Source organism: Benincasa hispida, chromosome 3, assembly GCF_009727055.1.
Source record: "Benincasa hispida cultivar B227 chromosome 3, ASM972705v1, whole genome shotgun sequence".
Lineage (NCBI taxonomy): Eukaryota > Viridiplantae > Streptophyta > Magnoliopsida > Cucurbitales > Cucurbitaceae > Benincasa > Benincasa hispida.
In genome coordinates, this window is record NC_052351.1 from 69,313,033 (window position 1) to 69,328,021 (window position 14,989).

The window sequence follows — 14,989 nt, forward strand, 5'->3', positions numbered from 1 at the left end:
TATATCTCTTGGATGATATGATTGACTAACTTGTTTATATTTGGACTTAGTGTCCAACACCCCAATTCTTAGCTTGTTGACTGATCGACTTCGTTGTTGCAAAGAAGCTATCAACAATCTCCCATTACTCGTCTCAATACTTGACATCAATGATGTTGAGTGTTGATGCAGAAGGTTGGTGGAGAATAAATATTGATAGAGAATAAAATGAATATTGATGTTGTATGGATGGAGTATTGTGGTTGTTGAAAAGGAAGAACAAAAGAGACAAAGAAGAAATATGGAGAAGTGAAAAATTTGAGGACAAAACCTACTATTTCACACCTAAAAGAGAAACAAATATTTTTTTTCTTTCTAAAGATGTCAACTCATTCCATTCTCATAGTTTTTAATTCAATCATCTTTCCCACCTTTTTACGTTTCACAATCTCATTTACTTTCAACCTTAATTGCATACGTATTCCAACACTCTCATTTTCGATTAATTCTTATTACATTTCAACCTTCCAAAGAGTTGAAGTTTTTGAATTTTAGGTCAGTTTGGACAATATAATTTAAATGAAAAAAAGAAAAACGAAAAACACAAATTTGTCGATTCATCGTCCATCTGCCAGACGCTACGTGGAATTAGAACCACCACGTTCCGGACCTTTTCTCTCGAGTCTTGACAAAATTGTTGGTTATGAATATGATTATGATGAGAACAAATCCCCATTTCTGATAGAAAGATCCAGTAATTCTTGCATTCATCCATGGCGCAGATCGCATTATCTGTATCTATCACTCTTGGAGTCGGAACCCTCAATTGTAGGCTTTCTTTCTTCCTTTACTATATCTCTATTTTCAAATCCACTTTACAAGAAAATTGATTTCGAAGGATTCTGTTTTTTGTGAACAAAATTATATGTATGTCTTCCTCAAAGAAGTCTTTCAATTATGGTTTCTGCAAATGGCGGTTGCATATGGTCCGATACTGGCATGTACTGTCTTGTAAATGTTTCTTTACTACTTCATTTGCTGCCTGTTGAGAGCTGTCAATTCAAACTGTTAGTAAAAAGATGGCTCCCAATAAACTATCTGCATTTTGCATTTATAATCAATTGATAAAACTATAAATCACCAAAGATTAACCTAGGGTTATTGGGCCAGGGAAAATATAAAGTGTTTAGAGGTAATGAATTTGAAAACATGGTGTTATCTACCTAGAATTTAATTATTGGTCAGGTCTTACTTTAATTAATTGGGCGCAATTTTGTAGTTCAACTCATTTTGTGGGCTCTCTTTTTGTATGTTGTTGTATCCTTCATTTTTTTCTCCATAGAAGTATGATTATGATTAAGAGGTTTGTGGTTCAAATTCTCTTTATCTTTTTTATACTTAAAAAAGATATTATGGTTATGCATTAAAAAATGTAGAAATTAAAATCTTAGGAATTTATTTTGTAATGTAGATGTAGTAGGGTTAGTTGTTTGTGAGATTAGTTGAAGTGGATATAAGCTGGCAAGATCAGTTAGTAATAACTTAATTAGATCAGTTAGTAATAACTTAATTATGGCTGCAGTAGTAGTAGTAATACTAACTTACAAAATAATCTGCATTACCTAGAAATTTTCTTCATAGAAAGTGGTGGAAATCTATGGTTCCGTGTCATGGTGATTTTTCAATACTGATGCTCGTCTTTTGTATGGCTGTAGTTGCAGGTGCAGCAAGGCGATCTGGAAAACTATTTCCAGGTTCTTCAAGAAGAACTGGAACCAATTTATGTCGGTTCTCAAGTTTTCAAGGAAAGGGGATAAGATGTGCTGTTTCAAGTTCATCAAAGAACAATGGAGGTGTTGCGGAGATATCTGAAAGTGAATTGGCTAAGCATTTCTATGCCTGGCCAGATAACAAGGTCCGTGTTCTAGATCTATAAAGCAATCTTGCTTGTTTATTCTGAAAGTGTTGAATGTAAGTTGGTGCAACTTCTTCTATATTTGCATTATTTGACGTAAGATATCAGCCTATGTCAATTATATGCTCTGCTGTAATAGCGTGTTTTCAAGAATTTTGTTCTTTCAGCCATTTGACTATCTCAGAATTCAAGCAAATAAAAATCTGGCAAATTGTTAGTAAGTTCATACTAGTTCATTTATGCGGACAAAGAAAGAATATCTATTTATTAAGGATTACCTAAATTGGAATTATTTTTGTCAGAGTAATTTTGCCTGGACTGGTTATTTATTCTTAATTACTCCATATTCGAAGTTTATGTGGTAGTTACTAGCTTAATTGTTAAGTTTTATCTATTATAAATAATATGTATTGTGCAGTAAACTCCATGTGATTTGTTAAATAGGATTTTGTTAATAGTAGGTTAAAGGGGGACTGGTATGGTGCTAGGGAGCCAACGTAATTAGGATTTTCCCCCTCTTGGGTAAGAAACTGAGCCTTCTTTTAGAACTATAAAAGAATACATAAGGGCATACCAAAATACTAGCTCAACGCAAAAAAGGGATTCCAATAAGTACCTACAAGACAAGACTCCAATCCAACATAATTAAACCATACCGTAGGTACGTTTTCAAAAAGGTCTAGTGGCTGATGCCTACAAGGAAGCATTAAACATTGCCACCTTCCACACCTCGTTTCATGTTCTCTCCACCTCAAGAATTAGGTTAGTTCCTTGTTATTTTGAGAGAACACTTCCTCAGCTTCTCCTTCAACAGAAATGCAAAATACCCCTTTAGTACCCTCATATCCAATGAAGGGGCTCCTCAGAGTTCAAACTGCAGTCAATATTCATGCAATCCATAGTCGTTGGCTCGAAGTCATAGTTTCTTACTCAAAGTAATTGTGACACCTTAAGCATAGCATTTAGAGAATTAGTTGTTAGAGTCATTCTAAGAAAAAATAGCATTTGTTATCCCACTGGAACTATGCTAGAGCTTCCTTTCAAGACTAATCATTGTCATGACATCAATAGTGTCATACTTACCAAACCGCATACTGTATAATGGGGGCTCATTTCTTGATTCCAATAATTTCATTTTCAGTAAATTTGATAGAACATGGAGTGTGCTCCATCTATGAATTTTCTAAACCATTTTCAGCAATCACATTTTGTAGCTAGTCCTTCCATTGACGGTGGTCAGTAGTAGTCATGCTCTCCAAATTTTACTTTAACAGGTTGAGATAAAAAGAGAAGAATGGTAGGGTTACATTATGGCTTATCAAAGAAACAAGGATTTAAGTGATTGGGGAGGTTATCAAAGAAGATCCTGATGTAGCTTTAGGATTGGCTGCATTTTCAACATTGACGGATTCGATGACAAATCAAGACTAAATTATGAAGCAAGAGAAAAGGATGTAGACGATGAATAGGCATAGGAGAAAGAATTAGGTCAAAGCCTTGTTATTGTAAAGTGTAAACTAATGTCTATATATGTACAATCAAAGACTAATGGTATACACGTGGAACATACCACTGGAGAGCAAATGGCAGAACATTATGCAGTAAGATAGTCATTCATTGTGCCGAACGTTATTGCATCTGAAATGTGCATTTATGGCATTTTTTCCTTTAGGTGTATTTTCAAAAGACGTGTAATATCTTTTTGTGCTGTATGGAAATTCTTTAAATTGAATGTCAAGTGGATCAAGCCAAGGTGCTCCATTGTAATCTAATCCTGCATTTACAGAAGCCAAGAGTATGTATTCTAGGTGGAGGTTTTGGAGGATTGTATACTGCTCTGAGACTTGAATCTCTTTTCTGGCCAGATAATAAGAAACCTCAGGTAATTTCTGTTTTCTTTTGTTTCTCTCCAAAAGTTGTTTTCATGACCAATGTCATGGTGCATACAGGTCATATTAGATTCTACCACGTCATTTCTCTCCATTCTCTCTTACCTTTTCCCTTTCCAATAAATCAAACTGGTGTTGTGAAATGTAAGCAATGAGTAAGTGCAATATATACAGAAACGAACTGATTTTTTCCTTTTCTAGCTTCTTTGATATTCTGTTTTTGTTGAAATATTTTTTTACTTGAAAAGCAGATCTTGTCAGTTTCTAATTTCTAGGATGGTGGGCCTTGTTGCTGGCAACAACAAGATTCCTGGGCAGCTAAGCTGAAATTATACCATGCAGCCTTTACACTTTCTTGAACTAAGCGATGATTTCTAATAATTTTAGCTGTATAAATATTTCTAGGGTAGGATGAGTAGTGTGAACCATAGTTCAGGTAGAGAAGATGTTGGGAACCACTGAGGATTGTCCCTTTTTCCTTGCAATGTATAGTATTGATATCTTTGTCCATATCTTAAAAACATTTTCTTGCCATGTCATGTTGAGACTGACATGTGCACAAATATACTCTCTTTTTACTTGCTGAATCTGCAGAAGACAAAATTTTTACCTTTTAAAGATGTTTTGTTTTGTTTTTCTTTCTTTTTTTTTTTTAGCAAAATAGGGAAGGAGAGTTATTGTGTCTTTCTCCTCCCTTGAATTCCTTTTTATATAATTCCTGATTTATATGTTGTGGGAGCTCACTGTTTCTAACAATCATTTTCTTTACTTTTGACATTAGTAAAGAGTATTATTTACTATTTTTATTGGCACTTTATATTCAGTATCCACCCCATCCCAAAGAAAGAGGATTGAGGAAAATGAATTTTCTGTGCAATGTCTGGGAAGCCTTTTTTTCCCCATTCTCTCTCCCTTTTTTACACGGATCTTTTCATTAATGAAGAAAAGAGAATAAGTAGAACAAAATTAACGGATTATAAAATGTAGACCTATATGATAGAAGAAGCAAGAAACAAAAGACAAAATGGAGAATAGAACCAAAAAGTCCAAACACAGCACTGAAAATAGAATTAAGGAGAAATAAATGCATATCTTTAAGAGAAAATCCCCTGAAAAGCTTGGAATGGGAACATTCGAGAGAGGCCTTCAAGTTAGTTATTTCAAAACAATCAATCCATCAACGATGCTTGCTTTCAAATACTCTTTGATTTTTGTCGAATCATAACTCTCAGATAATAGCATTAACAGAATTGATCCATTATGAAAGAGGATGAGGTGGGAGACGGGGGCTGATTGGCAGCTGCAGCGAATTGTACTGATTTATTTTAGAAAACCTAAGAATGTTGAAGCTTCCAAAATAATGATGCCAGCAAGAGAGGGCATATGAACAATAAAATAGTAAGTGATTTAAACTTTTCGAACTTGAGCCATGTAATAAACAAATTGAGGGCATGAGGCCATAGAAGGAAGCTTTCTTTGCGGCACATCTGTAGACCTTAAACTACTATCTCAGTCCACAAAAGGATGTTGTTAGTCTTCTTTGCACAATTTGATTTCCATAATGCAGCGTCTGGAAGTAAATTTCATGTTACTAGAAGTTAACTATCTTTAGTTTTGACATTATCTTTAATCTTATGGTAATGGAACCAGGTGCTTCTTGTTGACCAGTCTGAACAGTTTGTTTTCAAGCCAATGCTGTATGAACTTCTATCTGGAGGTCTGCCTTTCGATTTGTTTTATAATAGAATTTACTACATTTTAACTAAATGCCCTTTACTCAGTCTTACTTAAAAAAATCATTCCATCAAATGTAGAGGTAGATGCATGGGAAATTGCGCCTCGTTTCTCCGATCTGCTGGCGAATACTAGCATTAAGTTTGTTCAAGACAAAGTGAAACTCCTGGACCCCTGTGATCATTATGATATGAAAAATCCTAAAAATCCTAGTTGTAGTGGAACTGTGCATCTTGAAAGTGGCCTCCACATCGAATATGATTGGTATTTCTTTAGCTTTCTATCAGTCATCATATATCTTTAAAATTTGACATAGATCATTTAAGTTTCTTTTGATAACCATTTGGTTTTTGGTTTTTGAATATTATGTTTGTTTTCTCATTATTTCGTTACAATGATTTTCATCTTTTTAATGAAAATATTTGACTTCTTAGTCTAATTTCAAAAACGGAAACAAGTTTTTAGAAATAGCCTACTTTTTAGTTTTCAAAACTTTGCTTCGATTTTGAAAACACACCTAAAAGTAGTTAACAAAACAAAGAAACCTAGAGGCAAAGAGGTTGAATCAGTGTTTATAAGCTTAACTTTCAAAACCAAAAACTAAAATATTGGTTATCAAATGCCTTGGTTTTCCTCTGGTTGTTGCTGGCATTGAAAGATAGTCTCAACATTTTTCTATTATGGACCTTGGACAGTCAGGCTGGTTCTTGCCTTGGGCGCTGAAGCTAAGCTTGATCTTGTACCAGGGGCTGCTGAATACGCTTTACCTTTCTCTACTCTTTGGGATGCACAAGTGAGTTAACTAAAAGAATACCTCAGCTAAGTTGCAATCACTTGTACTGAAGTGAGTTGTTGAGTTGTATGATTTTTGGTATTCCTTGTTTTACAGAGGGTTGACAACCGGTTAAAAACCCTGGAGAGGGTTAACTTTAGTAAGAAATCCTTGATTCGGGTGGCTGTTGTTGGTTGTGGTTACTCTGGTGTTGAGTTAGCCGCTACAATATCTGAAAGACTGCAAGACAGAGGGTTGGTGCAAGCTATTAACGTGGAGACTATGATCTGCCCTACCGCCCCACCAGGGAATAGAGAGGCCGCACTTAAAGTACGCTATTGAACTTGTGACACAACAAATTATGAATTAATTGCTTCAACGATTTCTAGAATTGCCAAAATCTAGCTGATGTTGCATTATGCGCGTTGAGAAAATTCGTGTTTTCTTTGCAGTTTAATCTAGTGAATTTTAATTCAACGTTAAATGTGTTTTTTTGGAGTGTTCTGTCTGAATGAAGCTGGTTTTAGCATTCTATTTTTTAAATATGGTAATTTTGAAAGTCCGAGTAGTCTTAGATATTGTTCAAGGTTAATTGTTAGCCTAATCTTTTTTTATTTAATAGATTTTTATATTGTTAGTTAATAATAAGTAGTCATTATTTTATTTAAGCTATTTCATTATATCGAGTTTTTTCTATTGATATCCAAGTACACAGACTTGGAGAAAGAGAGTAAAATCTAAAGAAAATAACTGCCTTTTAGTACTTTCTGAAAATCTAACCTCTTAGAATTGCATCTAAAAGAAAATTTTGTCTTTTTGAATTCGATGCTGGCCAACATAAATAAAGAATTTTATTTTCAATGTTAACAAAAACAGAATACTACCATCAGATCAAAAACCTCAGATGTCATACCTTCATATGGTTCAATCTAGTCCAAATTGTTTATTCCCTATGCTGTTGTCGCTCTGGAAGCATATTGGTGCCTAAATTGATATTTGTGATAATCTTTATACAAATTAAATATCATAATCTTGTTATACATGTTAGGTTCTACAATCTCGCAATGTTGAACTTCTCCTAGGTTACAGCGTCAGCAGTATTCAGAGAGTGGACGATGCAGAAACCTCTGAAAAGCCAAACAACAACAGACCAAGCCAAGGCACTCAATCAGAGCTTGCTTCAAGTAGGTATGAGCTGGAACTTCAACCCGCCAAAAGAGGATCCCAAGGTCGCACCCTGGAAGCAGATTTAGTATTATGGACTGTAGGTTCAAAGTCTCTTCTTCCAACATTGGAACCTTCTGAAAATTACCACAAGCAACTTCCTCTCAATGCTCGGGGTCAAGCTGAAACCGATGAAACTCTTCGTGTTAAGGGTCATCCACGGATATTTGCACTTGGTGACTCATCTGCCTTGAGAGATTCAAATGGACATCTTCTTCCTACCACGGCACAGGTATGAAATGCAATCATCTGATGCATTAAACTTGGATGCTCACTTTTTCTTCTGCCCAATCTGTATTCTTGAGAATATTACATGCCTACTATTGTTGAGGGGACAAGAATATATTTTTGTCTCACTTTTTATTTGTACAATTGGCAAACTAATAAGAACTGCACTCAAATTTACTTTTAGCGTCCAATACCAATGCAGTATAATATAAATTTGTTTATGTGTGCAAGAGATAACATTAGAGATAACATTAGAGAAAAATTGGAGTATGGGTAGATGATTAGTAGGAGTTTTTTTAAGTGTTAGTAGAGAGAAGCTAGTTTGAACCAATAAAACAACACGTTTATCAAATATCAAGACAAAGCCTCCATAGCATTTTCTTCAATTTTCTCTACTTTACATTTGCTTTTTATTTTATGTTATTTTTCTAAATACATTTTCTTCAAAGTTGAAGATATTATTCTCATTCTCCAAGCAGGTTGCTTTCCAGCAGGCAGATTTCGCTGGTTGGAATCTCTGGGCTGCTATCAACAACCGTCCTCTTTTGCCCTTTAGGTTCAAAATTTCGAGCTCACGATACCAAATTAGCTTTTCTCAACTTTGATGAACATATATTTTCTGATACACGCCTTTTGAAGTGTTTGTAGGGGAGCAAGTACTTGTTTGGAATAACTTTCCTAGTGTTTGAAAAATGACTTTTCGCATTCCAAACCAGTCCTAAAAGTGTTCTTTTAAAATTTATTTGGTTAAAACTTTAAAGAGCAGTAAAATAAGTGCTTTTATTTAACTAAAATCACAGTTTAAAGTTTTTGCCAACCGAAAGGAGTTTGAAAATTTTAAAATAGGGAAAAACAGCAGTTAATTTACTTTTAGATCAAGCAAGAAAAGTGCTTGATTCCACTCTGAGGCATTGCTAATATTTGTGTATTTGAGTTGCAGATATCAGAATTTAGGAGAGATGATAACTTTGGGTAGAAGTGACGCTTCAGTTTCTCCAAGTTTCATTGAAGGTTTAACCTTGGAAGGTCCAATCGGTCATGCAGGTATATATGATCTCTTATAGACTGAGTTTGATAATTCCATTAATCAGCCAATAAGGCTTACTTAGGTTAATTATGATTAGCGGAATAGTATTACTAACTTAAAACAAGTTAAATAACCCCAAAGTATAGACTAATATCCTAACTTATACACAATTCCATAGGCCTCTTAGATCATGATGTTATGGTAAAAACTACTTAAAAAAATCTTTAGCACAAGCATTTTAATTATAAATGCCCTAGTATACCGTATTTAATAACACATCACTTTGTTATTTAGTTCTATACTCAAAGCGATGGGTTTTTCAAGTGTTATAAAGTACTTTGAGGGCACTCTTATGTTATTTTTAGATTAAAAAACATTTTTAAGGCAACAATTTAGTTCCTATACTATGAAATTTGTAACAATTTATTTTTTATTGTAAAAAATCTTATCAAAATTAAGGGTCAATTTTGATTAGAGATAACTACACCGATAACCTTTAGAAGGCTTATAGGATATGATTTGCTATAGTTAGGAATAATATTACAAACTTAAAGCAACTCCTTAATATATACTTCCTAACAACTTATATACATAATCATGTCTTCTTCTAGAAAAAAATATTTTTAATTAATATTATGGGTTTTTTTTGGCAGCAAGAAAATTGGCATACTTGATAAGACTACCAACGGATGAGCATAGGGTAAAAGTGGGGATCAGTTGGCTCACAAAGTCTGCTGTTGATTCCATCGCATCAATTCAAACCACTTTAACTAGTGTATTTACTGCTCAATGAGCCATTCTCTTTATAATATGATCTGAAAAAAGAAAAAAAAAAAAGAGAAAAAGAAAAAGAACCTAAAGCTTTATTATTAATATGTCTATCTACATTTGTTAGGGTTTGCTATGGACATGAAAATTTCAACATTTTATGATCTATTGGCAAAGTTCGGTGGTATCTTAATTAAAGTCGGTTGAGTTTTCTATAATCTAAGAGAAACATTGATGAAATATGAAAAGAAAATATTAATGAAGGGTTGCTAATATGAACATAAATGCCAAACTATGGATTTTTAATTTACGTTTCTTTGTTTCTTGATATATTTGTAATTAATTTTTTTAAAAAAATCTTGGAATGTATCTCGAACTGCACAAGGTGCAGTCTAACCAGTTATTTAATTATTGTTTGTCACATGACAAAATTTTGTTCGTTTTAAAAGAATAAAATTTTTACTATTTTTACTATATGATTGAGAAAGGATATATGGAGATGGTATAGTCTAGATTGCATTTAAGTATTATTCTTTTTTATCTTTATGATTTTATCGTCCACATTTATGTCTACTTTCAAGTATCCATTTTTGAAGGACATATCTTTATCCACATTTATGATATGTATATTTTTCTTTTTTCTTTTAAACTTCAACTTGGTTTTTCCTAATATATTTAAATTCATAATCAATTTTTTGAAACAACTAAAATCTAGATCAACTTTTTTTAACAAATTATAGAAACCATTCATAAAATATGGTGGTTGTTGCAATTATACCTCTAAATTTTTAATTATAAAAATTGAATCCTTAAATTTGTACAAGTTTTAAAATTGAACCATTAAATTTACATAATTGTAGAAATTGTAACAATTGTATATGTTTGCGGGTTCGATTTTTTATTTTTGGTTGACGTTGAGGGTCTCTGGTGAGTTTTCCCCCCAATCCTACTTCTCCTTGGTTTGGTTTCGAGTTATTCCGAATTGACATATGCAAGAGATTTTCGCACCAATGTGGTGTTAAGCCTACCACACTCTTGTGTCTAGGTTAGTATATGAAATTTATTATTCAACTAAGTACACAAGAAGTAAGGTTAGGATCTCTTTTGGATATCACTTACTCTCCTCTCTTGGAGTTTTCGAATGAGGCTATTTATAGGTCTTTCCTTGACGTTAGACTTTGGTTACATATAACGCGGATGGAGTCAAGGATGTTTTCGATGCTCAAAGTTGTAGGATGCCAGATTGGGCGCTGCTTGATTACTTCCCAATGATATGTATTTACCAACTCGTTTAGTTGGTCCAAACTTCGAGAAATTTTCCTTTTGGGATGCGTGTCTCCCTATACCTCCTCCTGATACTCTAAGGATTGGGATCCGTCTATGGACTTTGGGCCTTGCTTGGACCACCATCAACTGTTTTAATAAATATCTCATTATCATCTTCACACTTTTATATATCACTTGGTTCATTTCTGCAGCTTTGTATTTCTGTTTTCCACACTAGGTAGATTGTAATTTTGCTCAAAAACTTCAGACACACTATTTGAAAGAAGAAAGTACAAAGACTTTTTTTTTTTTTTTTTTTTGGAAAAGAAGAAAGTACAAAGACTTGCTTCTTCTTAAAAGGGTAGAAAAAGTTAGAAGAGAGGAGTAAACTTGGAGATTGTTTTTCGTAGTTAGCTTTCATTTCTTACTTGGTTGCTGATTGTTAGTTAAATTTAGACTTTATATTGTTAGTTCACATTCAAATTAAAGTTTGTTTCAATTTTTTTCATTTGTTATTTGTACTAAAAAAAGTTATATTGTTATATTTGTGATTTTTATTTTGTTTACTGTAATGAGCAAAAATCCTTCTTCAGAATTCAAATATGCATACCTAACGTAGAAAGAAAGTCTCACCTTATTGCATAAGCAACCTTGTTCAACACTTCACACTGTTTGCTTTTATTGAAGTTTAAGTTTCATTGTTAGTTTAAATGGATCACTTACGTTAATATACTTTGTGTACGATGGAAAATTTCATAAAATCACCCAAAAATAAAAAACTTTTTTTATGATTGACCTTTTTCTGAAAACGTTATTGTTATTGACCTTTTTGCCATGTGAAATTCTAAATTTACCCCCAAATTTAAAACCTTTTTTTCAGCCCACCTACCTTCTTCCTCCTTCAATGATTTCTTCAATGATTGATAACAGATATATTCAAGGCAACACCAACATTCCACCAAAGCATTTATTCTCAACTAATATTCTATCAACAACATTGAATACAATTGATATCGAGAATGGGGCAAGTAATGGAAGGTCACTCTCAATTATTCATTTTCAGTCGAACTCCCCAACTTCTTCTCTCATTGTTCTCTAGAGTTCCAATCCAACATTCTCATTATCGATCGCTTTCATCTTCGTTCAGTTCATTTTATCTTTGGGAATAGAGCAAGATCATCGTTAGAACAAAAAATTGAGACAATGTAAGTGTTTAAGAAGTATTCTTCTTCCAAGATCACTCACCATAATGTAAGTGATCATTTAGTATTATGTAAACAATCGCTTATATACAACTAAACGACCACTTACATTAATATGGGCGATCACTTATTATTTACTGGGTAGTTGCTTATTACTTACTGTGCGACTGTTTACTTTAATAGCAATTCGAATCCAATTGTCAGTTTTCTAATTGTAGATCAATAACACTAGTTTGCATTTTTGTACGATTTGGTGGGGAATGGGACCAGTTCAGAAGCAATTATATTGGAGGTCATACGAAAGGTCTGAGGGTTGAAATGATATAACCTGTAGTGAATTAGTGAGTATTCTACACCAATGACTAAATATCGATCCAAGTATATTTGATATACACATCAAATGTTACTAAAATCCATTGGTTCCAGCTCTCCCAATTACCATAGTTTCCAGTTGACAAAGTCGACGATGAAGACCTTAATTTTTTTTAGAAGGTAGTGATACATCCTAGATGCCGTTATTTGTAATAGTTACACCTAGCAAAAGTCATGAAGTAGACACAGATAATATGTACCGGTAATGCAATCCAACAATTCAAATAATTCCAACTAGTCAAAACTTTGGGTTTACAACCATTTTAACACATAATATTTCCACCATATCTTCACTAAATGAGAATATTGAGTCATGTAACCTGAGGGAAGCTTGGATTGGTCAAAACATCCAATCTAGATGTACTCCACAGTTTGATACTAACCATATATATGGACAATCTTTACAGACCGTTTGGATTATGATTTTCTCAATGCCTAGGAATTAAGGATGCTTGGGAATTATATATCCAGGAATAAAATTACTAGGAATCAAGGATGACTATGTTTGGTTGTGCATGAGAAAACAATGCCTGGGAATAGTATGTGTGGGAATTAAAGATAACTATGTTTGGTTGTGTAGGAAATGTGTTTGGTGTTGCATGGGAATTAGGGGTGTTAAAAAAGACCGAAGATCCGAAAAAATCGAGCAACCCAACCCAACCCAGCTGGTTAAAAAAAATGGTTTGGTTTGGGTTTTTTTTTAATGAACTCGAATAGGTCGGTTCGATTCTCGAGTTTGTAGGAAAACTGTTCGGTTCGAACCGAACCGACCCAGAGACTAGATGATTGCTTAACAAGTCCAAACGATCATTTACAAAATACTATACGATTGCCTACCCAATGCTAGACGATCGCCTACTAAATGCTACACGATCGCTGAGCTCAGGCTAAACGATCGCTTAGCTCTGCTGCCAACGAATACTGAGTAACAAAATGCTATACGATCGCCTACCCAATGTTATACGATCGCCTACCCAATGCTACAGGATCGCCTACCAAATGCTACACGATCGCTGAACTCAGCTACATGATCGCTTAGCTTTGCTACACGAACGCTGAGTAACCAAATGCTATATGATCGCCTACCCAATGCTATACAATCGCCTACTAAATGCTAAACGATTGCTGAGCTCGACTACATGATCGTTTAACTCTGCCATACGATCGCTAAGTAACAAAATGCTATACGATTGCCTACCAAATACTATGCGATCGCTGAGCTCGGTTACACGATCACTTAGCTCTGCTATATGATCGCTGAGTAACAAAATGCTATATGATCGCCTACCCAATGCTATACGATTGCTTACCAAATGCTACACGATTGCTGAGCTCGGCTACACGATTGCTTAGCTTTCCTACACGATCACTGAGTAACAAAATGCTATATGATCACCTACTCAATGCTATACGATCGCCTACCAAATGTTATACGATCGCTGAGCTTAGTTACACGATCGCTTAGCTCTGCTACACGATCACTAAGTAACACTAGACGATCGCCCACGAAGACCCCGCGATCGCTTACCTGGCTACACAATTGCTTAGCTCTGTTACCAAATGCTATATAACCAATATCAAAGTATAAATACTAAACGTAGACAAAATAAGCATTTATATTATGTTAATATTCGTAGTTACAAACAAGAGTACAATGCAACATTCATTCAAAATGAAGATACTTAGGAAACACTAACATGCTAGCCTAAAATAAGGAGTACACATCATTTGATAAGGGCACCAATATATATATATATATATATATATAAGGAGTACACATCATTTGATAAGGGCACCAATATATATATATATATATATATAATTGCCCATGTATAACATGTTATAAAGTCTCCTATTACATAGAAGATACTACGATATTCCCACAGTTTAAGAATTAACGTCTTCTTGCAAAACCTCCGTTATGAATTCATATCTTTCATCATGTGGAAGATTAAAGAAATAATCAATCTGAGATTGGTCTTTAGTGATAATCTTACCCGCTCTCACCCTTTGTCGAACACTTAATCCAACTACCTTTCTAATTTCACTAACTAATGAATTTCAATGTGCTTCTCTTGTAGACTCTCGTTCAGCTACCTGTCGATAAAACATAGCAATTTCTTGAATGTTATCATTAGCGCTTAGAAGATGACTGCTCATAACATTCTCAAAACCATCCATTGCCGTCACCAATGGGTCCATACTTCGCTCTTTTCTTACTAGACCTATTTGATGTATGTGCACTAGATTGTATATTTGTTGCCGCTTACTCATTGAGGTAGGTCCATCCACTTCTTCCCCTCCAACTATTGGTGGATCAGGAACATAAAAACCATCCATTTCTCTCCAAAAATCATTGTTGTCCATTTCTCGCTTTACTGCTTCAAACATGTCAGCTGGATCTTCTGCACCAAGTCCATTGGCTCTATCTTTTCCAAAAATAATGGCTAACTGTTCGTAGAACGAAAAAGACTTGTTTCTCAGTTCTTTTGCATTTGGATGACTCCGTGAAAACAAATATAAATCAACTTTTAATATATTTCAACAATAACATGATAACAATACACTAGCGATAAAAAAAAACTACATTTACCTTTACCCATTTATCAAATA

At 34.1% G+C, this 14,989-nt stretch overlaps 1 protein-coding gene across 2 annotated transcripts; it reads left to right on the forward strand.

Moving 5' to 3' along the window:
* The first annotated feature begins 583 nt into the window (after positions 1-583).
* Positions 584-9,754, forward strand: LOC120073875 (alternative NAD(P)H-ubiquinone oxidoreductase C1, chloroplastic/mitochondrial). 2 transcript variants are annotated; one of them, XM_039026783.1, is made up of 11 exons: positions 584-807; positions 1,701-1,894; positions 3,681-3,776; positions 5,434-5,500; positions 5,598-5,781; positions 6,217-6,310; positions 6,407-6,619; positions 7,338-7,745; positions 8,221-8,297; positions 8,682-8,785; positions 9,422-9,754. In XM_039026783.1, exons 1-11 carry the CDS (start codon positions 753-755, stop codon positions 9,559-9,561), a joined length of 1,632 nt encoding a protein of 543 aa, XP_038882711.1. In that variant the 5' UTR covers positions 584-752; the 3' UTR covers positions 9,562-9,754. The 2 variants fall into 2 exon arrangements, with proteins under 2 accessions (XP_038882711.1, XP_038882710.1); XM_039026782.1 differs by having other exon boundaries at positions 585-807; positions 1,695-1,894.
* Positions 9,755-14,989: the final 5,235 nt, after the last annotated feature.

Coding starts and splice junctions, on each gene's coding strand:
- LOC120073875 (XM_039026782.1), top strand. CDS start 753: ATGGCGCAGATCGCATTATCTGTATCTATCACTCTTGGAGTCGGAACC. Junction 3,777..5,433: donor CAGATAATAAGAAACCTCAG/GTAATTTCTGTT, acceptor TAATGGAACCAG/GTGCTTCTTGTTGACCAGTC. Junction 7,746..8,220: donor TTCTTCCTACCACGGCACAG/GTATGAAATGCA, acceptor TTCTCCAAGCAG/GTTGCTTTCCAGCAGGCAGA.